This window comes from Lathamus discolor, chromosome W (genome assembly GCF_037157495.1).
Source record: "Lathamus discolor isolate bLatDis1 chromosome W, bLatDis1.hap1, whole genome shotgun sequence".
Taxonomy (NCBI): domain Eukaryota; kingdom Metazoa; phylum Chordata; class Aves; order Psittaciformes; family Psittacidae; genus Lathamus; species Lathamus discolor.
In genome coordinates this window covers 35,158,032-35,181,466 of record NC_088908.1, presented here as the reverse complement: position 1 = coordinate 35,181,466, position 23,435 = coordinate 35,158,032, and the positions used below count along the sequence as shown (strand labels likewise).

Below are 23,435 nucleotides of genomic sequence, written 5' to 3'. Positions count from 1 at the left end.
ACATTTTTCTCCTTCTTAGTAGCTGGTGCAGTGCTGTGGTTTTGACTTTCAGCCTGGGAACAACACTGATAACACCGATGATTTTAGTTGTTGCTAAGTCATGTTTACTCTGACCAAGGACTTTGTGAGTCTCATTCTTTGCCAGGGAGGAGGGGAAGCCGGGAGGAAGCAGAGACAGGACACCTGACCCAAACTAGCCAAAGACGTATTCCATACCACAGCACGTCATGCCCAGGATGTAGAACTGGGGGCAGTTACCTGGAAGGGCTAGATCACTGCTCAGTTGGGCTAGGTATCAGTTGGCGGGTGGTGAGTTGTATTCTCTTCCCTTGTTATTTCCCTTATCATTATTATTATTGGTAGTAGTAGTGGTTTTGTGTTATACCTTAGTTACTGGACTGTTCTTATCTCAACCCATGGGAGTTACATTCCTTCGATTCTCTTCCCCATCCCTCTGGAAGCGTGGGGAGGAAAGGTGTGTGGGGGGGGGAGGTGAGAGAGCAGGCTGCATGTTTTATTCTGGGTTGCCAACTGGGCTTAAACCATGACACAGAGGAGGCCATCCCTCACATCAAGGTCTGGAATGGCATGTGTCCCCACTGCTCAACGCCTGTTGGGTTGCAGCTAGCAGCCAAGCTAAAGGTTCTTGGTGGCAAACACAGAGGCCAACCCAGTCTTGCCCTTGACTGTGGTAGGAGGCATTTGGCCGACCTCAGTCTTGCCCTTGACTGTGGTAGGAGGCATTTGGCCAACTTCAGTCTTTGCTCCTCGTCGTCAATGCAGTTTTACCTGCCTCATCCAGTAACAAGTTGCTACCATTGCAAAGCGCACACAGATTTACACTAGCAGTATAACTACTACAGGGTGCAGCAGTGCATTGAAGATGCTGGTGGCAGTGGGGGACTAGCCAAAGACAATTTCCCACCAGTGGGGTTCTCCCACCCTCTTAATTTGTTCCATTACCTGCTTTATAACACTAGGATCTTTGTAGCTTCCGCCTTAGCATTTTCATCAGGGAAATTTACATCTTGGCACGTCCAAACCAGATGACAGCTACCAGGCTTTTCCTACAGCCAAGGAATAGCATCAGAATAGCATCAGCTATTCTGTTTTGATTACTTCCTATTTGATGACTTTTTATATCCTCCACAGTTTCTCAAGAATGAGAAACAAAATGGCCTCATGACAGAACATTTGCAACAAGGGTTCCACACTCTGGAGCAGCAGTTTACAGACAAGGTCATATATATCATTGGTCAGTGACAATGCATCGATACAGACACCAAACACCACATACAGCCTACACGAAAGCGTAAAGTAAAAGAAATGGATGGCAAGAAGCAAGAACCAAATGTAAGGATGAAAAGAAAGGACAGACAAGCAGGAAGTAAAATACAAAACCCCTTAAAGAAGCAGCAGCATTATATTCTTATGGGTTCACTGAAACAGAATACCTTACAAGCTTCCCACCTTTCATGTTTCTCCACTTCCACTAATGTCAGTTGGGCAAGGAATAGGAATAAAACATTCCAGCTGAAAACAAGAGCCAGCCAGTGAAATTCTAGAAGTCATAGAAAGCAGAAATCTACTAAACTTTCAATCTGGCATTACCCACAGCTAAATATAAGAACTGTTCTCACTTAAGATCCAGAGTTTACATAACCTTTTATTATCTTATTAGTCATTTTAACAATAACCATTCTATTTCTGTTAGATAACAAAAGCTTTAACAAAGGTCTGACCAGACCACAAAAAAAACTTAACAAAAAAAACCTAACTTTAAACAGACCAGACAACGCAGCAGATGTTATTCTCATGCTATGCACATCTCTGACATCCCTTTAAGAGTCTGCAAAAAAACAGTTGCACTGATATGCGGATAGACTCCACAACTCATTGAAGTTGTAAAGTATATATGCTTTATTCAGCTGAGACGCATGGGGGATAGCTCCTCCAAAGGCATGCGTGTCTCAGTGCTGTTTCCCTCTACATTTATTCCCTAAAGTTATACATATTCATAAGGTTACACAATACGCCTATACATATTCATGTCCTATCCAAACTTTGTATTATAATGAGCTAGAATGTCCTTCGCGCCTGCACAGTGCCCCCCCCCCCCCGTGGTGTGGGCGAGGGTCTCAAGATGAAGTAAATGAGTCTTCCTCTTGTAAGTAGGGGTCTTCAAGATGAAGTAAATGAGTCTTCCTCGAGCTTGAACTTTTTACCTCTAGTCGCCATGCATGCTCTTTAGGAGTCTGGTCAAAGTCCAAACCGCAAAGCTGGTTTTAATCATAAGTCTGGTCAAAGTTCAAACCGCAAAGGTGGTTTTAATCAGTAAGCATGATAGGTATTTGCTGAGCAAGCAGTACTTTTGCTAAGCAAGCAGAATTCTTTTAAGCCCAAGAGGAACATGCTAGGGATTGAAGGATGGCGGGCTAAGGAGGACTATCAATCTCTTGTTTCACTTGTGGGAAAGGATAGCTTTTTAGACCCTGTCCCGCAGGGGATAAAGGGTACTAGGACTGGCTCCCTGAAATGCCTGTACACCAATGCACGCAGCATGGGGAATAAACAGGAGGAGTTAGAAGTCTGTGTGCAGGCTAAAGGTTATGATCTAGTGGCAATTACAGAGACATGGTGGGACAGTTCACATGACTGGAATGTGGTCATGGATGGCTATGTCCTTTTTAGGAAAGATAGGTCAGCGAAGCGAGGTGGTGGAGTTGCTCTTTACGTGAGAGAGCAACTAGAATGTATTGAGTTCTGTCCGGGGTCGGATGAGGAGCAAGTGGAATATCTGTGGGTACGAATCAAGGGGCAGACTGGCACGGGTGATACAGTTGTGGGGGTCTATTACAGACCTCCTGATCAGGACGAAGGAGTTGATGAGGCTTTCTACAGGCAACTGGAAGTAGCCTCGTGGGGGACTTTAACTACCCCGATATTTGCTGGAAGACTCACACAGCCAGTCTAGGAGGTTCCTCGAGTGCATTGATGATAATTTCTTAATGCAAATGGTGGACGTACCAACTAGGAGAGCAGCACTGCTAGATTTAGTACTCGCCAACAAGGAGGGTTTGGTCGAAGTGGTGACGGTCAATGGCAGCCTTGGCTGCAGTGACCATGAGATGGTGGAGTTTAGGATCCTGTGTGGGAGGAATAGAATACCTAGCAAAGCCACAGTTCTGGATTTCCGAAGGGCCAACTTTGGCCTCTTCAGTCAACTGCTAAGGGAAGTCTCATGGGAAAGGGTACTAGGCGGTAAAGGGGCTCAAGATAGTTGGTTAGCATTCAAGGACCGCTTCTTCCAAGCTCAGGATCGGAGCGTCCCAATGAGTAGGAAGTCAAGTAAGGGATCTAGGAGACCGGCGTGGTTAAACAAGGAGCTGCTGGGCAAACTCAAGTGGAAAAGGAGAATCTATGGATTATGGAAGGAGGGGCTGGCTGCTTGGGAGGAATATAGGACAGTTGTTAGAGGATGTAGGGAGGCAATTAGGACAGCTAAGGCCTCCTTGGAACTCAATCTTGCTAGTCGGGTTAAAGACAATAGAAAGGGCTTCTTCAAATACATAGCAAATAAAACTAACACAAGAGGCAATATAGGCCCACTGCTGAACGAAGTGGGTGCCCTGGAGACAGAGGATATAAAGAAGGCAGAGGTGCTGAATGCCTTCTTTGCCTCTGTCTTTACTCCTGCAGACTCTCCCCGAGGGCCCCGGATTTCTATAGCCCCAGAAGGAGTCAGGACAAAGGAGGAGTTTGCTTTGGTAGATGAGGATTGGGTTAGGGATCAGCTATGCAAACTGGACATCTGTAAATCGATGGGTCCGGATGGAATGCACCCACGGGTGCTGAGGGAGCTGGCGGAGGTCATTGCTAGGCCACTTTCCATCATCTTTGGTAAGTCGTGGGAAACGGGCGAGGTGCCTGAGGATTGGCGGATGGCAAAGGTCACACCAATCTATAAGAAGGGCAAGAAGGAGGACCCGGGTAATTATAGACCGGTCAGCCTTACCTCCATCCCTGGAAAGATGATGGAACAACTTATTCTTGACTCCATCACTAGGCATATCAAGGATGAGGGGGTCATTAAGAACAGCCAACATGGTTTTATGAGGGGGAAGTCATGTATGACCAACCTTATAGCCTTCTATGAGGAACTGACTAGGTGGAGGGATGATGGTAGAGCGGTAGATGTAGTTTTTCTTGATTTCAGTAAGGCATTTGATACTGTCTCCCACAGCATCCTCATAGATAAGCTAAGGAAGTGTGGGCTTGACGATCAAGTAGTGAGGTGGATCGAGAACTGGTTGAAAGGAAGAAGGCAGAGAGTTGTGGTCAATGGCGCAGAATCTAGCTGGAGGTCTGTGACTAGTGGAGTTCCTCAGGGGTCGGTGCTGGGACCGGTGCTGTTTAATATTTTCATCAATGACCTGGATGAGGGAACTGAGTGCACCCTCAGCAAGTTTGCTGATGACACAAAACTGGGAGGAGTAGCTGACACACCAGAGGACTGTGCTGCCATTCAGCGAGACCTGGACAGGCTGGAGAGTTGGGCAGGGAGGAACTTGATGAAATTTAACAAGGGCAAGTGTAGAGTCTTGCATCTGGGGAAGAACAACCCCATGTACCAGTACAGGTTGGGGGTTGACCTGCTGGAAAGTAGTGAAGGGGAAAGGGACCTGGGGGTCCTGGTGGATAGGAGGATGACCATGAGCCAGCAATGTGCTCTTGTGGCCAAGAAGGCAAATGGCATCTTAGGGTGCATTAGAAAGGGAGTGGTTAGTAGGTCAAGAGAGGTTCTCCTCCCCCTCTACTCAGCCTTGGTGAGGCCGCATCTGGAATATTGCGTCCAGTTCTGGGCCCCTCTGTTCAAGAAGGACAGGGAATTGCTTGAAGGAGTCCAGCACAGAGCCACAAAGATGATTAAGGGAGTGGAACATCTCCCTTATGAGGAGAGGCTGAGGGAGCTGGGTCTCTTTAGCTTGGAGAAGAGGAGACTGAGGGGTGACCTCATCAATGTTTACAAATATGTAAAGGGTAGGTGTCAGGATGATGGAGCTAGGCTTTTTTCAGTGATATCCAGTGATAGGACAAGGGGCAATGGGTGTAAACTGGAACATAGGAAGTTCCACGTTAACATCAGGAAGAACTTCTTTACTGTAAGAGTGACAGAGCACTGGAACAGGTTGCCCAGGGGGGTTGTGGAGTCTCCTACACTGAAGATATTCAAGGCCCGCCTGGACAAGTTCCTGTGTGATGTACTGTAGGTTACCCTGCTCTTGTGGGGGGGTTGGACTAGATGATCTTTTGAGGTCCCTTCCAACCCTTGGGATTCTGTGATTCTGTGATTCTTTTAACCCCCTTGTACAACCCCCCTGTACATTAACTAAACCTCTGTATCAGTCCCCCCTTTTCTATAAAGTGAGTAAATTCCTTTACTCTTCAGACAAGTTCCTTGCAGAAGATATCTCTCAGCGCCTTACCGTGTGTGCTTAACAGAGAGGCCAAACCCATTATGCACTGTAACATTCGCCAGTTCCAAACAATCCAATAGACAATACGAAACTAATACTAATATTAGAAGAACAACCATGGGGTGACACAACGTATTCAGTATACCAGTTGCAGTTGGTGACCATCCAAAAAGTACATCCCACCAATGGTGGCTTCTATCTTGTTCTACCCTTAATAAAACTGTGTATTTTTTCCGTGTCATGATGAACTGTAATTAAAGTTTTCTTAACATTTTCCTGGACCTCTTTTATTATGTTTATCAGGTCAGGATGTTTTATTAGTTGCCTCACCAACATAAGGTTCATTCCAATGGGGGTAGGTGATAGCTTGTGGTACATTGTGTAATTGGATTTTATCAGTTGGTGGGATACAACTGATGCTGAATATGTAAAGTCACATCTGACAATCTTAACAAAGTTACAAATACACAAATTAGAATGGTTCTTAGTAGCTATGATTTCGTTATTATCTATCTTAACAAAAGCACAAGCAGTTTGTAAACATATACAGCCTTGGCCAATATATACAAGCACATTTTTTTGAATAATATCTGGATGAACTTTGAAATGAAAAATGCCTTGTTCCATATCAAGACATATGTCCTTAGCATCAGTTGTGTTACTCTCACAAATGAATCCCTGTTGTTCTCATGTAATACAAGACTCTAAATTTATAGTCTGCCATTTTTCATTTTCCTCCCAAGCCAGAGCCCACAACCTATGTTCGGAGGGATAAAGTATTGTTCCCTCATGATTCAATCCTAATGCAATAATGGGGTGGATAGTGTAAATTGTGGCATTATGTATAGTGAGCACAAATGCAGTAGCCATGTTTGTAGTGGAGTCATAGGTGAAATTTACTAGAGTCCACCAAGATTGGAGCTTCCTTTCTAGATCATTAGCATTATCCCAAACAACTTTTTGGAACTCAACAGGAAAAACCCCTTCACTTCCTTCCCTTATAATTAAGGCGGCTACTGATTGCATCCATAGTTGTGCTTGTATACAGCTAAGGGCCAGGGATACATTGTCTTGGGCCATGCCAAGTGCATCTATTATCAACCTTTGGTCCTGTTCCTCAACCTTTTTCCATTTTGTTAACACTTCTGAAACTTGCCACTGGGTAGTTCCTAATGCTAGTAGAGAAGACTGTAGGGGTTGTTGGAGTTTTGTCAAGTCACTGGTTGCAGTGGCCAGTTTATTCATTAGTATTTCTGAATCGATTCCATTTAGGACCCCCAGTCCTATTCCTAACGTCCCAGTCAAATCCCTCCTCTTTCTACCTTTGAAGGGTGCTTGTCTTTGCGACCATATTGTCCAGCCTTCAAAGGATGTCTTTAGGAAAGGAGAACAGGCTGGCTGAATTTCAGAGATATTGGTTTGCATTAATAATTTGACACGTTTGAGAGACCATTCTGGGTTAAATATCAGTTGTTGTTGGCCCGTATTTCTTATTACATATGGACCAATTTCATAAAGTTTATGTTTGGGTGGCTGTCCTGGGTTGAGCAGTAGCAGTCATTTTTCTCCTTGATAGCTGGTGCAGTGCTGTTTTGATTTTTTGGCCTGGGAACAGTGCTGATAACAACGATGTTTTTAGTTGCTGCTCAAATGTTTAGTCTGACCAAGGACTTTCTGAGCCTCATGCTCTGCCAGGGAGGAGGGGAAGCCGGGAGGAAGCAGAGACAGGACACCTGACCCAAACTAGCCAAAGAGGTATTCCATACCACAGCACGTCATGCCCAGGATGTAACAGAGAGTTACCCGGGAAGGGCAGGGACTGCAGGGTTGGACGAGGTATCGGTTGGTGCTTGGCTGGGGAGTGGGGCAGTCGGCTGGTGCTGAGGTGTCGTATTCTTTCCTCTTGTTATTTCCTTTATTATTATTGGTGGTAGCAGTAGTGATTTGTGTTATACCTTAGTTACTAAACTGTTATCTGATATCCTGCTGTCCTTGCTCTCTCCCAGAATATCCTTTTGTCTGCTGATGTAAGGTTAAAGGGATATTCTGCTTGGTCTCCATGTAGGACCATTACGTCTAGGGGTACAGGCTGTTTTAGTAGTTTTTGTATGTCTGATTCGGTATTCCCCTCTCCTTCTAAGCACATGGTTATCACATATAGAGTAATTCCACTCCAGAAATTTCTGAGTGTTGTACTCATGGTACACTTTTCTTGTTCGGGTAAGCTTTACTTTCAGTTCGTTGTCGCCCAGCGTGACTTTCCAAGGGGCTCCTGGAGCTTTCTTTATTTGAGTATGATGAATCCAGACATTCTGTTCCTTAATTTTGACAGTTGTGAAAGTTGTAAGTAACACCTGGAATGGTCCTTTCCATCTTGGTTCAAGGTCTTCTTCTCCTGCAGGTTTGAAAGACTTTACATACACATAATCTCCAGGTTGTATATTATGTACTGGACTATCCAATCCTCTGCTCTGAGTTCCAGCCACATATTTTTCAATTTTTCTAAGTTGTTTCCCTAATTCTGTTATATAGGTGCCCATGATCTGTTCTCCCGCTTGGGGAAATGTTCCTTGTTGAACCCCATATGGTCTGACATATAAAATTTCAAAGGGGCTCAACCCTTCCCATGTTCTTGGTTTAGTCCGAATTCTCAGCAGGGCCAATGGGAGTGCCTGGGGCCAAGGTAGACTTGCTTCTTGGCCTAGTTTCACAATTTGTTGTTTGATCAAATGATTCCTTTTCTCCACTTGGCCACTTGACTGAGGATGATAGGGGGTATGAAGTTACCTAAATATTTGTTAATTTGCTGTACCATTTTTGAAATGAAATGTGGTCCCCTGTCTGAAGATATAGTGGCTGGGACTCTGTACCGTGGTGTCCTGGGTTCAGCAGTAGCAGTTATTTTTCTCCTTCTTAGTAGCTAGTGCAGTGCTATGTTTTCATTTTTTGGCCTGGGAAGAGAGCTGATAACGCCGATTGTTTTTAATTGTCGTTAAGTAATGTTTGGTCTGGCCAAGGACTTTCTGAGCTTCATGCTCTGCCTTGGAGGAGGGGAGGCCAGGAGGAAGCAGAGACAGGACACCTGACCCAAACTAGCCAAAGAGGTATTCCATACCACAGCATATCATGCCCAGGATGTAACTGGGAGTTATCCGGAAGGGCTAGGGGGACTGCAGGGTTGGACGAGGTATCGGTCGGTGCTTGGCTGGGGGGAGTGGGGTGAGTTATCGGTCGGCTGGTGTTGAGGTGTTGTATTCTTTCCTTTTGTTATTTCCTCTATCATTATTATTATTGGTGGTAGCAGTAGTGATTTGTGTTACACCTTAGTTACTAAACTGTTCTTATCTCAACCCGTGGGAGTTGCATTCTTTTCGATTCTTCTCTCCGTCCCTCCAGGAGCAGGGGGAGGGCAAGAAGGGGGGGAGTGAGTGGACGGGCTTTGTGGTTGGGTTTAAACCACGACAGTTCTTTTTCCGGGTCACATGATAGAGAGGGCTTAACTGTGCTTGGAGCTGGGGTAGCCGTGCTGTCCATACACACGTGAATAATACCACGTGTCGTGGTATTATTTCCCGTAACAATGCCTTTGTTACCTCTCGGGCTTTCGCACTTCTAGTCAGAAAGGCTTCTGGCCAACCTGAAAAGGTATCTGTTAATACCAACAAATGTCTATACCCCCCTTTTCTTGGCAGTTCCGTAAAATCAATCTGCCACTGCTGTCCTGGTCCATTACCTCTCCCAATTTGGCCCATCTTGGGTTTAGGAGTATTTTTGGGATTTGCTTGAAGGCAGAAATCACATTGGTGAGTTACTTGTTGAATGGTAGCATATAAGTTTCTAGACATAATTTTGTTTATCAAATATTTATGCAAGGCATCCACTCCCCAGTGTGTTTTTTAATGTTCATTCCTCACTAGGGACCATAACAGAGATGAGGGAACAATTATTTTCCCTTGTGGTGTGTGAGCCCACACCTCCTCATTGAATGCTCCATCTTGATCTGTAATTAATTTTTTATCTTCCTTATTATAATTTGGCTTACCTTCCAAGGAGATGTCCCCATCAGAAATTAGGGGCCCTTCAATAATTACCTCACCCCTTGCCGCTTCTTTTGCCTCTCTGTCCGCCAACTCATTCCTTTCTTCCAGCTCTGAGCTCAGCTTTTGGTGTGCCTTAATGTGCATGACTGCTACTTTCTCAGGCAGTTGAACCACTTCCAACAGTCTCAATATTTCTTGTGCATGTTTGATGTTTTTTCCTTGCAAGTTCAACAGTCCTCTTTCTTTCCAAATGGCTCCATGTGCATGCACAACTCCATACACATATCTTGAGTCTGTATAGATGTTTATACTTTTTCCTTTTGCTAGTTCCAGAGCTCTAGTTAGTGCTATCAGTTCCGCCTTTTGTGCAGAAGTGTTTACTGGTAAAGGTCCAGATTCTATTACTTCTCTGCAGGTGGTGACTGCATATCCAGCATGCCGTTTTCCACCTACGATGTAGCTGCTTCTGTCAGTAAACCAGGTTTCTGCATTGTCCAAAGGGGTATCTTTCAGGTCTGGACGGCTGGAATATGTAGCCTCAATGGTTTCTAGGCAATCATGATGTACAGGTTCTCCTTCATTTCCACTGAGGAAAGAAGCTGGGTTGACAGTGTTAGTTACCACTATCTCTACATCATCTTGTTCCACCATGATGGCTTGATATTTCAGGAACCTCTGAGGGGAAAGCCAATGCCCACCTTTTACTTCCAGTACTGCAGACACTGTATGGGATACTAGCACTGTCATTTTGTGGCCCAGGGTAAATTTGTGTGCTTCTTGGATATTTAGCACGACTGCCACAACGGCTCTAAGGCACCCAGGCCATCCTTTGGCCTCAGAGTCCAATTGCTTAGAAAAATAAGCAACTGCTCACCGATATGGACCTAAGTCCTGTGCTGGTATCCCCAAGGTAATCCCCTGTCTCTCGTGGGAGAACAGAAAGAATGGTTTACTCACGTCCGGAAGTCCTAAGGCTGGAGCTGACATGAGAGCATTCTTTAGTTGGTGGAAGGCTTGCATAGCCTCCTTTGTCCACTGAAGGTCTCTACTTCCATCAGTAATGAGTGCATATAGAGGCTTTACATGCAGCACATAGTTATAGATCCACAGTCTACACCATCCTGTCATTCCCAGGAAGGTTCGCAGTTCTTTCATCGTCCGGGGCTTAGGGGTCCGACACATTGCCTCTTTACGATCTTGTCCCAGAGTTCGCTGTCCAGCGCTGACTTCGTAACCCAGGTAAATTACTCTTTGTTTCACTACCTGAGCTTTTTTCTTAGATATCCTGTATTCCTGGAGTCCCCAAAAATTTAAAAGGCTTACCATCCAAGCCACACAGGCTTCTTCTGTCTGGGTAGCGATTAAGATGTCGCCCATGTACTGCAATAATTTTCCTCCTTCTGGTGGAGCTTCCCAGGATTTTAAATCTTTTGCCAGTTGTTCTCCACAGAATCACAGAATCACAGAAATACAAGCACAACTATGGATGCAATCAGTAGCCGCCTTAATTATAAGGGAAGGAAGTGAAGGGGTTTTTCCTGTTGAGTTCCAAAAAGTTGTTTGGGATAATGCTAATGATCTAGAAAGGAAGCTCCAATCTTGGTGGACTCTAGTAAATTTCACCTATGACTCCACTACAAACATGGCTACTGCATTTGTGCTCACTATACATAATGCCACAATTTACACTATCCACCCCATTATTGCATTAGGATTGAATCATGAGGGAACAATACTTTATCCCTCCGAACATAGGTTGTGGGCTCTGGCTTGGGAGGAAAATGAAAAATGGCAGACTATAAATTTAGAGTCTTGTATTACATGAGAACAACAAGGATTCATTTGTGAGAGTAACACAACTGATGCTAAGGACATATGTCTTGATATGGAACAAGGCATTTTTCATTTCAAAGTTCATCCAGATATTATTCAAAAAAATGTGCTTGTATATATTGGCCAAGGCTGTATATGTTTACAAACTGCTTGTGCTTTTGTTAAGATAGATAATAACGAAATCATAGCTACTAAGAACCATTCTAATTTGTGTATTTGTAACTTTGTTAAGATTGTCAGATGTGACTTTACATATTCAGCATCAGTTGTATCCCACCAACTGATAAAATCCAATTACACAATGTACCACAAGCTATCACCTACCCCCATTGGAATGAACCTTATGTTGGTGAGGCAACTAATAAAACATCCTGACCTGATAAACATAATAAAAGAGGTCCAGGAAAATGTTAAGAAAACTTTAATTACAGTTCATCATGACACGGAAAAAATACACAGTTTTATTAAGGGTAGAACAAGATAGAAGCCACCATTGGTGGGATGTACTTTTTGGATGGTCACCAACTGCAACTGGTATACTGAATACGTTGTGTCACCCCATGGTTGTTCTTCTAATATTAGTATTAGTTTCGTATTGTCTATTGGATTGTTTGGAACTGGCGAATGTTACAGTGCATAATGGGTTTGGCCTCTCTGTTAAGCACACACGGTAAGGCGCTGAGAGATATCTTCTGCAAGGAACTTGTCTGAAGAGTAAAGGAATTTACTCACTTTATAGAAAAGGGGGGACTGATACAGAGGTTTAGTTAATGTACAGGGGGGTTGTACAAGGGGGTTAAAAGAATCACAGAATCACAGAATCCCAAGGGTTGGAAGGGACCTCAAAAGATCATCTAGTCCAACCCCCCCACAAGAGCAGGGTAACCTACAGTACATCACACAGGAACTTGTCCAGGCGGGCCTTGAATATCTCCAGTGTAGGAGACTCCACAACCCCCCTGGGCAACCTGTTCCAGTGCTCTGTCACTCTTACAGTAAAGAAGTTCTTCCTGATGTTAACGTGGAACTTCCTATGTTCCAGTTTACACCCATTGCCCCTTGTCCTATCACTGGATATCACTGAAAAAAGCCTAGCTCCATCATCCTGACACCTACCCTTTACATATTTGTAAACATTGATGAGGTCACCCCTCAGTCTCCTCTTCTCCAAGCTAAAGAGACCCAGCTCCCTCAGCCTCTCCTCATAAGGGAGATGTTCCACTCCCTTAATCATCTTTGTGGCTCTGCGCTGGACTCCTTCAAGCAATTCCCTGTCCTTCTTGAACAGAGGGGCCCAGAACTGGACGCAATATTCCAGATGCGGCCTCACCAAGGCTGAGTAGAGGGGGAGGAGAACCTCTCTTGACCTACTAACCACTCCCTTTCTAATGCACCCTAAGATGCCATTTGCCTTCTTGGCCACAAGAGCACATTGCTGGCTCATGGTCATCCTCCTATCCACCAGGACCCCCAGGTCCCTTTCCCCTTCACTACTTTCCAGCAGGTCAACCCCCAACCTGTACTGGTACATGGGGTTGTTCTTCCCCAGATGCAAGACTCTACACTTGCCCTTGTTAAATTTCATCAAGTTTCTCCCCGCCCAACTCTCCAGCCTGTCCAGGTCTCGCTGAATGGCAGCACAGTCCTCTGGTGTGTCAGCCACTCCTCCCAACAGAGTGGGACTGGTTTTGAATCCTTGAGGCAGCACTGTCCATGTGAGCTGGGTTTTGCGCCCACTCTTAGGGTTTTCCCATTCAAATGCAAAGATTTTCTGGCTGGCTTCATGGAGAGGGAGGCAAAAGAAAGCATCCTTCAAATCTAAAACGGTAAACCAAGTTAACTCTGGTGTTAAACACGTTAATGAAGTGTATGGGTTTGCTACCACAGGGTAAAGATCTTCAGTTATTTTGTTAACAGCTCGTAAGTCCTGTATCACCCGGTATGACCCATCAGGTTTACGAACAGGTAAAATAGGGGTGTTAAAATCAGACTAGCACTCTTTTAGCAGTCCTAGCTGTATGAAATTTTCAATTATTGGGCAGATTCCTTCCCTATCTTCCTTTTTCAAGGGGTATTGTTTGACCCTAACTGGCTGCTTTCCCTCCTTGACCTTAATCTGTATCGGGGTTGCATTTTCGGCCCTTCCAGGCATATTCGTAGCCCATACTCCTGGGAATACCTGATCCAATACATTTTCCCTGACCTTTTCTTCAGTTTGATGTGTGATCAGAACTAAGCTTAACATTTCTATATATTGTTGGTCATTTACTTCCAAGGTAATCTTGCCTCTTTTGAAGGTAATGGTTGCTCCCAATTGTTCTAATAAATCTCTCCCCAGGAGAACCTTTGAGGAATTGGGCATGTATAGGAATTTATGAATGCCCCACTGCTTTCCCAATTGATATTTCAATGGTTTGCAAAAGTACGCCTTTTCACTTTGGCCAGTTGCCCCTTTTACCTTAATGTACTCATCCCCTAAGGGCATCAAGGCTTTGTTTAAAACTGAATATGTTGCGCCCGTGTTGACCAAAAATTCCACTTCCTTCTCCTCGTCCCCTAGCTTCATTATAACCAGTGGATCTGCTAGGGAAGATTCCCCCAGTCCCCGTCATTCTTCCTTTACATGCGCGACCACCCTCCCTTTAGTAGCTCTATTTGGACGGTGGTTCCCTTTGTTTTCCGGACATTCGTTTTTCTAATGTCCAAATTTCCTACACAACGCGCACTGCCCTTTATTCACTCGGGGTCTTTGTTCTCTTCTTCCCCCTTCTTCCACTACTGCCACTAATTTCCGCATTCCTTGCTTATAACCTTCCTCCCGGTTACTGAACACTCGCCATGCCTCATCCAGCAGAATTTCTAAATTTCTCCCCCCCGTTGGTCGCAACTTTTGGAGTTTCCTCCTAATGTCTCCAGTAGATTGCCCCAGAAACAGAGATACTAACTGTTGTATTCCCACCTCTGACCCCAGATCTAACGGTGTATTACGGTGCACTGCGTCCCTTAATCGGGCTAAAAATTCAGACGGTGATTCTGAAGGACCCTGTTTTACTGCATATAACACTGACCAGTTAATATTTTTGGAATAGCCCTCTCTACTCCTTTAACAATCCATTCCTGATAAGCCTGCAGCCTTTCACGTTCTGCTGATCGGTTTGGATCCCATTTTGGATCCTGAAGAGGAAAAAATTCCTTCACATCCTGTTGTCTCATTTTGTAATAATCTTCAGCTAGATCTCCTGCTGTTTTTAATATCAGTTGGTTTTCTGTTTCTGTCACTGCTTCTAATAGCAGCTGTATGTCATTCCACTCTGGATTATGCTGCTTCACTATAAAGTGCAAATATTTCGTAACGCTCACAGGATCATTTTGATAATCCATAGCTACCTTCTTCCATGCCTCCAAGTCCAGGGTGGAAAAAGGTACTTTAATTAACATCGTATTTCCTTCAGGTCCTACTGCCTCCCAAAGAGGTGCCTGTAGGATATGTTTCTGTCGTGTTTGTGAGGAGACCTGATTCCCTGGGGGAGTAATGGTGTCCTCTGAATCCGTGTCTACTTGTCTCTTTGGTGGGGGTTTAAATACGTCTGCTAATTCCTGATCTGCATCTTGGTGAATTTTATCCTGTTTAGTACACCTCTGACCAATATCACATGATGAACAACATCGTTTGGGCTTGTTTTTGTTTTCCCTGCCATCCCTTTCCAGGGCTAACACCAGGGGATCCTGAGGTGGTATCATTCCGCAGGCTCTCTGCCACTCCGGGTGGTTTCAGAGGGTGAAAAACATATCTGCGTATGATACTTCATCCCATTTTCCTTCTCTCCTTAAAAACAGCATTAATTGTAACATAGTATTATAATCCAATGTTCCATTAAGTGGCCACTTTACCCCATCTTCTAATTTATAGAGAGGCCACCACTGGTTGCGATATTTAATTAGAGTTCTCTTATTCTCTGTCCCTCTGGGCCCCACAATTTCTTTCCAATGTGCCAAAATACATCCCAAGGGACTCTTTTTCAAAATTCCTTTACTTTGACTTGCTCCCATGTCTACTTTCTATCTCGTAGTTGTCTCCCCTCGAATTCTCTCCAATATTTCTTGCAAACCCTTTTCCAATTCTCTTTCCTTACTACCCAATGGATTCCCGGGACTCTATGGCTCTGTCCACAGATCAATCCACTAATTTTTGGTCCTATGAAATTGTCAGTCGGGTATCTTTGATTATTTTCCTTTTTATATTTTCTAACACACCCAGAACAGTATCTAGCCCACTGGAACTCTGAGTGGCTATAGAAGTAAGCTTTACAGTGGGGACACTGCCACAGTATCCACACAAAATGCCACCTATAATATATAGTCACAATTCCACAGGGCACACATGGAATCCCTTCCTGGTATCTAAGGACCTGTTCTGTGTGCCGCACCAGGAATTCTGGTTTCGCTATTTGGCGTAGAGCTAACCACTGTGGAAGGGGTAGCCGTACCCTCCCCCAATTCCTAACCTTCCTAATGATTACATGCAGACAAGACGTACAACACAAGAAACATAAACACTTCATCCGTCTCCGGCTGCTCTCCTCACAGAGAACATGGAACCACGGATAAGGACTCCGCACTCGCTTTGTAGCTGTGCCATGTCTCAGCCACACAAAATTCTCACACAGGGGATCCCACAGACACACTCACACAATGGTTCCGCTTACCCTTCTCCTGCTTCCACTGCGGTCATCAGCAGGTCCGTCCTGGCTCCCAAAACCTGGGATGCAGTGAAAACCTGGACTCGCCCAATCCACCCCCAGGATCACTAGCGGCTGCTCTATCGGTCGACAAGTCCCCTGCTTGCAAGCCCTACCTACCAAGGGAAAACTACACTGTGCGCCAGATGTCTCTGTGCAGCTTACCAGCAGCTCCGGGTCAAGCGTACGACTTATAGACCCCCAAAATTACCAACATAAATTTCAAGCATACTGTTTTTCCGCAGTCTGCACAGGTTGTTGTCTGTCTCTGCAGTGAATGGACAAGAAGCGGAGCTCCTCCAGGCAAGCGGCACTAGGATATCCACCCCCAGCCGATCCTGCAGTTGACAGAGATCTCCTGCCAGGCTCACCAAATTGATACGCAGATAGACTCCACAACTCATTGAAGTTGTAAAGTATATATGCTTTATTCAGCTGAGACGCATGGGGGATAGCTCCTCCAAAGGCATGCGTGTCTCAGTGCTGTTTCCCTCTACATTTATTCCCTAAAGTTATACATATTCATAAGGTTATACAATATGCCTATACATATTCATGTCCTATCCCCACTTTGTATTATAATGAGCTAGAATGTCCTTCACACCTGCGCAGTGCCCCCCCCCCCCCCCCCATGGTGTGGGCGAGGGTCTCAAGATGAAGTAAATGAGTCTTCCTCTTGTGAGTAGGGGTCTTCAAGATGATGTAAATGAGTCTTCCTCGAGCTTGAACTTTTTACCTCTAGTCGTCACGCATGCTCTTTAGGAGTCTGGTCAAAGTCCAAACTGCAAAGCTGGTTTTAATCATAAGTCTGGTCAAAGTTCAAACCGCGAAGCTGGTTTTAATCAGCAAGCATGATAGGTATTCTTTTAACCCCCTTGTACAACCCCCCTGTACATTAACTAAACCTCTGTATCAGCACTAGCTAGAACTGATGTTCAAATTTTTGTAGTTTAGATAGCTTTTTACATTGCACTTCCATTAATTAAAATAGATGCATTTCAAGTAACCAAAGCAGCTTTCAAATTTCAACTTCCTACATTTTCTAGGCAAGCAATGATGTTATAAGAAAACTCCACTTCTACAAAAATAGAACAAGCAGTTTGGCCACAGGTGTTCAAGGCCAGGTTGGATGAAGCCTTGTGTGGGATGGTTTAGTGTGAGGTGTCCCTGCCCATGGCAGGGGGGTTGGAACTAGATGATCTTGAGGTCCTTTCCAACCCTAACTATTCTATGATTCTATGATACTCACTTCTGATGATTTATGGAACAAACAGTAACTGCCATTTGGGATTGTTAAAAATTAACTCTAATCCACTTTATTAGCATACAGCTGTGGTTTCAGCACATTCTAGTTCGAGGAGCTTTCGCAGTTTACCAGACAACTGTCAGAAGAGTTAAGAGCCCCAGTACCCTTCGGCACACACAGAACAAGCAGTCAGCTTCAGTAACTACCCATCTCTATGTGCCCCTGTTAAATAGGTGGGGCCTTTCTCTCATTCCTTGTCATCGGTGTCAAGGCATCCCCGAACAAAAAAAATCTTCCCTGACAGAACAGGCTGACAGACTGGAAACCAATAACACGCTTCATCACATTGCCATAACTTAACACCTGCTGCGAAGCTTGAAGCAATCACTTCAAGCAAAAGAAACGGAGGAGAGCAGAATATAGCAGAAAACTAGTGTGTGTGTGTGTGTGTGTGTGATGTTTTTCCACCCTGCCGCTCAGAGAAATGACAGGCAGGAGAGCAGCGCGGCCGTGGAAGCGGCTCGGAACGGGCCGGGAGCCGCTGCCCACACCGCGCCTCGCAGAGTTACAGCCAGGGGAGTACAGCACCGATGATGCCTTACAAACTTTTTTTCTAAGTGCTGTGCGAGGTTACCGCCGCAGTTTCAAAGTCAGGGGCAAGCCGCTGGTTTCCGCAGGGCTCCGCTCGGCCTCCCCACTGCCGGGGACCGCGACCAGGGCGCCATAAGTGACCCGTGGCCGCGCCAACCCCGTCTGTCTGAAAGCGAGGAAGGGAATGGGGGGTTCATCGACCCGTCTCCATGTGTCACCATCCGGTCCTGCTCCCCCCGCCCCAGTAACTCCGCACGGCCGCAGATACACCCCCCCCCCCGCCCGCCGCCGCCGCCGTTGCCGCCGCCGCCGTGCACGGACATGCCCCACCGCACCACTCACCCAGGCAGATGGCAGTGAGCGACACCAGTGCACCCTGCCGAAGCTCCGCGGATGCTGCCTTCTCCATGGCGGGTCGTCGCCGCCGCCGCCTACCCTTCAGCGCGGGGTAAAGGGGATCCACGGCAGCTCCGCACCCACCTCTCCTCTACGCAGAGCTGCGGGACCGGGAGTGACGCTACAGCCCCGTGACCAGGTCACGCTCCGTAGCAGGTGGAGTAGAACAGACCGCAGCAGCAACACCGCCCCACATGACAGACCCGCCGTGCAGTTGCAGCGGCCGGGCCGGAGGACCACACCTGAGGGACCGCCGAGAGCCGGCGGGCGGCTCAGGCGGAGTGCAGCCCGAGACGGAAGGGAAGGGCCGGGCCCCGCAGTGCTGCACCGCGGAGCCTGCCGCCCGGATGGGACGCCCCGCTCCCGCTGCTCCCCAGGCCCCGCCGCGCTCCACGGGGCTGCCCCTCAGCCGGGCGGGCTGAAAGGAACCCGTAGCCCCATGGCGGGAGGCCGCGCCCAGTGCCGCCTCGGCCCTCCGGCTCCCCCTGCCGGGGACCAGCCTCGGCCCAGCCGAGCCGAGGGTCGGTTGCTAGCAGAGCTCCCCCTGAAGCTGTGCTCGGGCGGCAGGGGAGCGTCGGGGTCGCGGCTGGCGGAAGCGAACGCGTTGAAGGGATCAACTCAGCTGCCATAGGCAGTGTGCTCGGGGCGAGAGTCGCCCCGCAAACGGGGCTGTGCCCGCAGCATTCCGCTCCCTTTGTTGGAAAGAGCAGAATTTTGTATGATAAAACAATTGTATAAAATAGTAAAAATTATTATGTTTGAGAAATTTATAAATCAATAGTGAGGTTTTGTATATTAGAAAATGCTGTGACTTCGTGGTTTTGTATCACGGCGGTTCTAATGTTGCAATATATCACAGCTGTCTTGTACCCAATGCTACAAAAACATAGCATAACCAAATATGGTAAAAGGAGTATAAAAGGATTTAGAAAAGTATGTACTGGAGACTATACCCAAGTGGAACCTGTATAAGATAGCTGGAAGAGCATACCAGAAAGAAGATAAGAGGGTGCTAACGTTTACACAAGGATTGGAATATACTCAAGTAGGGGAAAGGTGAAAAGGACAACCTGAGGAAGACTTCTTACTTCATCTGAGGAAGACTCTTACTTCATCGGAACGACCACCAGACGACCACCAGAGGGGGCTGAAGCGCAGAAGAGGCTGATGTCGTAATAGATGGACATGGCAATCCCTAATGCATATGTATTAGTTAAATGTTGTAACCTATGATGAATATGTATTCACTGTGAAACTTTTAGGATATAAATTGCGGACGCGATGTGACGAGGTTGAAGCCAGATTTGGGCGAGTGCCCCTGGTTTCCCAGCGCTGCAATAAAGCACCTCATATAACCATCCCGGTGGTTATGTGTTTATTCTTACGCTAACACCTTCAGAGCTCGTCCGAAGGGATGGGACCTGCACCCTGCCAGGCCCTGCCTGTGTGAAACAGGTAATCCGGTCGCGCAAACAGGGTTACGGATTGCAGCAAGTCAACACGATTTAGGTCGATATAAATTACATAAACCCATCCTGTTCCACTGAAAACTTGACAGTGTTGTGTTCATAACAAGCAGCAAGATGACAAAGTTAACTGGGAACTTCACGAGCAGGACAGTGAAAGATGAAAGATAACCCTTGTTCAGGACAAGGGGCAATGGGTGTAAACTGGAACATAGGAAGTTCCACGTTAACATCAGGAAGAACTTCTTTACTGTAAGAGTGACAGAGCACTGGAACAGGTTGCCCAGGGGGGTTGTGGAGTCTCCTACACTGGAGATATTCAAGGCCCGCCTGGACAAGTTCCTGTGTGATGTACTGTAGGTTACCCTGCTCTTGCAGGGGGGTTGGACTAGATGATCTTTTGAGGTCCTTTCCAACCCTTGGGATTCTGTGATTCAGGCCACAAACTGCTGGAATGAACCAACTCTACCTCACATATTTCCTGAACTTTTCACTGTTTTCCCATTTGCAGGTGCTCACATCCCAGAAAACTGGTCCAACCTCCTCTGATAGTGGCACAGCTGCTCTCTTCCAAGGAGCAAAGTGATGCAGCTGCTAAGCAGTGGTTTCATGCAGCTACAAACACTGACAGCAGCAGCAAACCCAGCAACAGCACCAGTTCCTCAAGTATGCAAATGAGGGCTGTGCTGCAGGGCACAGTTTAATCCCCTAGTGCAAAGATGAGGTCCTGATGCATTTCACTATAAACACAGACAAATTTCCCTATGTGCTTTAAAAAGAATTGCATCTTTGCATTTCTTGGCAGTGTCACAAGATACCAGATGTGCAGTCTGTGAGTATTTAAAACAGAAACTCTCCAATCACTAAATTAACTAGTGATTGGTAAATTCAGTGTCATAGAATCATAGAATCATAGAATCATAGAATGGTTAGGGTTGGAAAGGACCTCAAGATCATCTAGTTCCAACCCCCCTGCCATGGACAGGGACACCTCTCACTAAACCATCCAACACAAGGCTTCATCCAACCTGGCCTTGAACACCGCCAGGGATGGAGCACTCACAACCTCCCTGGGCAACCCATTCCAGTGTCTCACCACCCTAACAGGAAAGAATTTCCTCCTTATATCCAATCTAAACTTCCCCTGTTTAAGTTTTAACCCATTACCCCTTGTCCTGTCACTACAGTCCCTGATGAACAGTCCCTCCCCAGCATCCCTATAGGCCCCCTTCAGGTACTGGAAGGCTGCTATGAGGTCTCCAGGCAGCCTTCTCTTCTCCAGGCTGAACAGCCCCAACTTCCTCAGCCTGTCTTCATACGGGAGGTGCTCCAGTCCCCTGATCATCCTCGTGGCCCTCCTCTGGACTTGCTCCAAAAGTTCCATGTCCTTTTTATGCTGAGGACACCAGAACTGCACACAATACTCCAGGTGAGGTCTCACAAGAGCAGAGTAGAGGGGCAGGATCACCTCCTTCGACCTGCTGGTAACACTCCTTTTGATGCAGCCCAGGATACGGTTGGCTTTCTGGGCTGCTAGCACACACTGCCGGCCCATGTTCATTTTCTCATTCTTTGCTGTGTCACACTGAGTAAACAAACACTGTCTCTCTGGCACCTCAGAGTAGAGATGCCTAGAAACAGCGAGAATAGGTATTTATTGTGTAAACAGTGTCCCAAACAAAGCCTGGAAGCATGTCATCAGGGATGGTGGGCTACTAGCTACAGGAAGGAAATAGTACCTGTGCTGAAGGTGTAATGACTTCATCTCTGTTCCTTGCTGCTTGGGCTATGTTTTAGTATTGAACAGTGTAAAAAAACAGTAAGAGCTGTCTAAAGTGGGCAAGTGAACTTTTATCTGATTAATATAAAATGTTTATATAAAAATAGCAACATTTTGATAAATAAAGCATGCTAATTCAGAACACATTGCTGAAAGAGAAGAAGAAAACAAACAAACAAAACAAGAAGATAAGCATAAACTGTGGAGCAAAACTATTGTCAGATATTTGCAGAAGAATCAAAGCTGCCGCAGCCTTCAGTGGAGCTTAAAACCATGAAAAGTCAGATTTTCTTTTGCATAGAGAAAATCCTGTAATCCAATATACCCTTTAACTGTGGCTCAGCCTTTGCAGCAATGTTGTGGATGCCAGTTGTATGTTCGACCAAAGCATGGAAATAAAAGGAGAGCTTGTAGGAAATGGGCTGAAGAATGTGAAGGGAAAAATCACAGCAACAACTGTGTAAGAACCACATAGTAAGAAAGTAGGGGAATGAACAAGACAGTGATACGTGGATTGACTCCACAACTCGTTACAGTTGTAAAGTAGGTATGCTTTTTATTCAGCACTGAGATGCATGGGGATAGTTCCTCCAAAGTATGCACACCCAGGGTCGTTTTTCCCTCTACATTTATTCTTTTAAGATATACATATGCATTAGATTACTCGATACACCTATACATATTTAGTATCTATCTCCGCTTCGTATTACAATGAGCTGGAAGGTCCTTTGCGCCTGCACAGTGTACCCTTCTGGTCATGGGCAGGGGTCTCTAGATGAAGTAAATGAGTCTTCCTCCTCTTAAACTTTTCACCTTTTAGTCTTCACGCATGGCCTTAGGGTTTAGTCGGTGTCCCAGCCATAAACCATCTGCTTCTCCCCCTTATCAGTAGAATCAGGCGTCTGCTTTTCTTTATCAATAGCTGCTTATCAATAGAACCAGGCATCTGCTTTTCCTTATCAATAGAACCAGGTGTCTGCTTTTCTTTATCAATAGAACCAGGCATCTGCTTACTAGGCATGATAGGTATTTACAACAGACAATACTTTTGTTTAAGCAAGCAAATTCCTCTAACCCCCTTGTACACCCCCCTGTACAACCCCTCTGTACATTAGTTGGACCCCCCTGTACATTGGTCAACCCTCTGCATCAACAGCAGCCCTGTGGATTCAGACACACACTGTCTGTAAGTGTGCCTGGAGAGAAAAAATAAAATAAAAATTAAAAAAGTAAAGGGAAATGTGAGAAAATTCCTGCCCTCACATTTCCCTTTTTCTGAAGGTAGAGTCATCTGAGATAATTTCCATATGCATCAAACTCTCACATGGGATCAATGGCAGTCCCCTAAGCTGACAGTTGTTTATTTATCCTTGAGGGCAAGGGAGCATGGCTGCATGCACTATTGCCCTGAGATGTCATCCTTTCCCTGATAGTTACATGGCTGTCAAAACATTCCAGTTATTCCCTTAATAGAGTGGGAGATGAAGGTGCCAGACAGAGAAGCCAACTCAATTAATGAAAAATATAATTTTAACAGAAATAAGGAAATAAAATGGAAAAAAATTGCAACAGAATAACTTAAGAGAATATCCATCAGTATCTGGAGCAGTAGGCAGATGAGCAGGAATTATACAAAATGGTACCTACTTAAAATCAGAATTATAGGAAATCCTATAATAATTCCTATTGTTGGGAAAACCTAAATAAATAATTTCTGTACAGAGTTCTTGGTCTGGGAAATCTCAAAAGTAAACAGATATTCCAAAGGAGCTGGGGGGGGGGGGATGATCTACAGCAACAGGCAACAATAAAACCAATATATACATGAGTTTGTTTATATATTACACATTTATGAATTCTCTTAAAC

The 23,435-nt window shown here is 45.6% G+C and overlaps 2 protein-coding genes across 3 annotated transcripts in view; both read right to left on the bottom strand.

The window, feature by feature from the left end:
- The window catches only part of LOC136004289 (low-density lipoprotein receptor-related protein 3-like), a 62,561-nt gene extending 43,778 nt beyond the window's left edge, over positions 1–18,783 (bottom strand). Inside the window, exon 1 of one of the 2 annotated variants that reach the window (XR_010608360.1) lies at positions 18,269–18,783. Coding sequence is in view for 1 of the 2 variants with exons in the window: in XM_065660647.1 (XP_065516719.1) it covers positions 18,269–18,335 (67 nt within the window). In the remaining variant the exon portion in view is untranslated. The remainder of the gene's footprint in view (positions 1–18,268) is intronic. The other variant, XM_065660647.1, reaches the window with a different exon arrangement.
- On the bottom strand, positions 9,374–10,950 carry LOC136004420 (uncharacterized). Its single transcript, XM_065660901.1, is given in 1 exon segment — positions 9,374–10,950. A coding segment is annotated over 1 exon segment (1,521 nt). The 5' UTR covers positions 10,895–10,950.
- Positions 18,784–23,435: the final 4,652 nt, after the last annotated feature.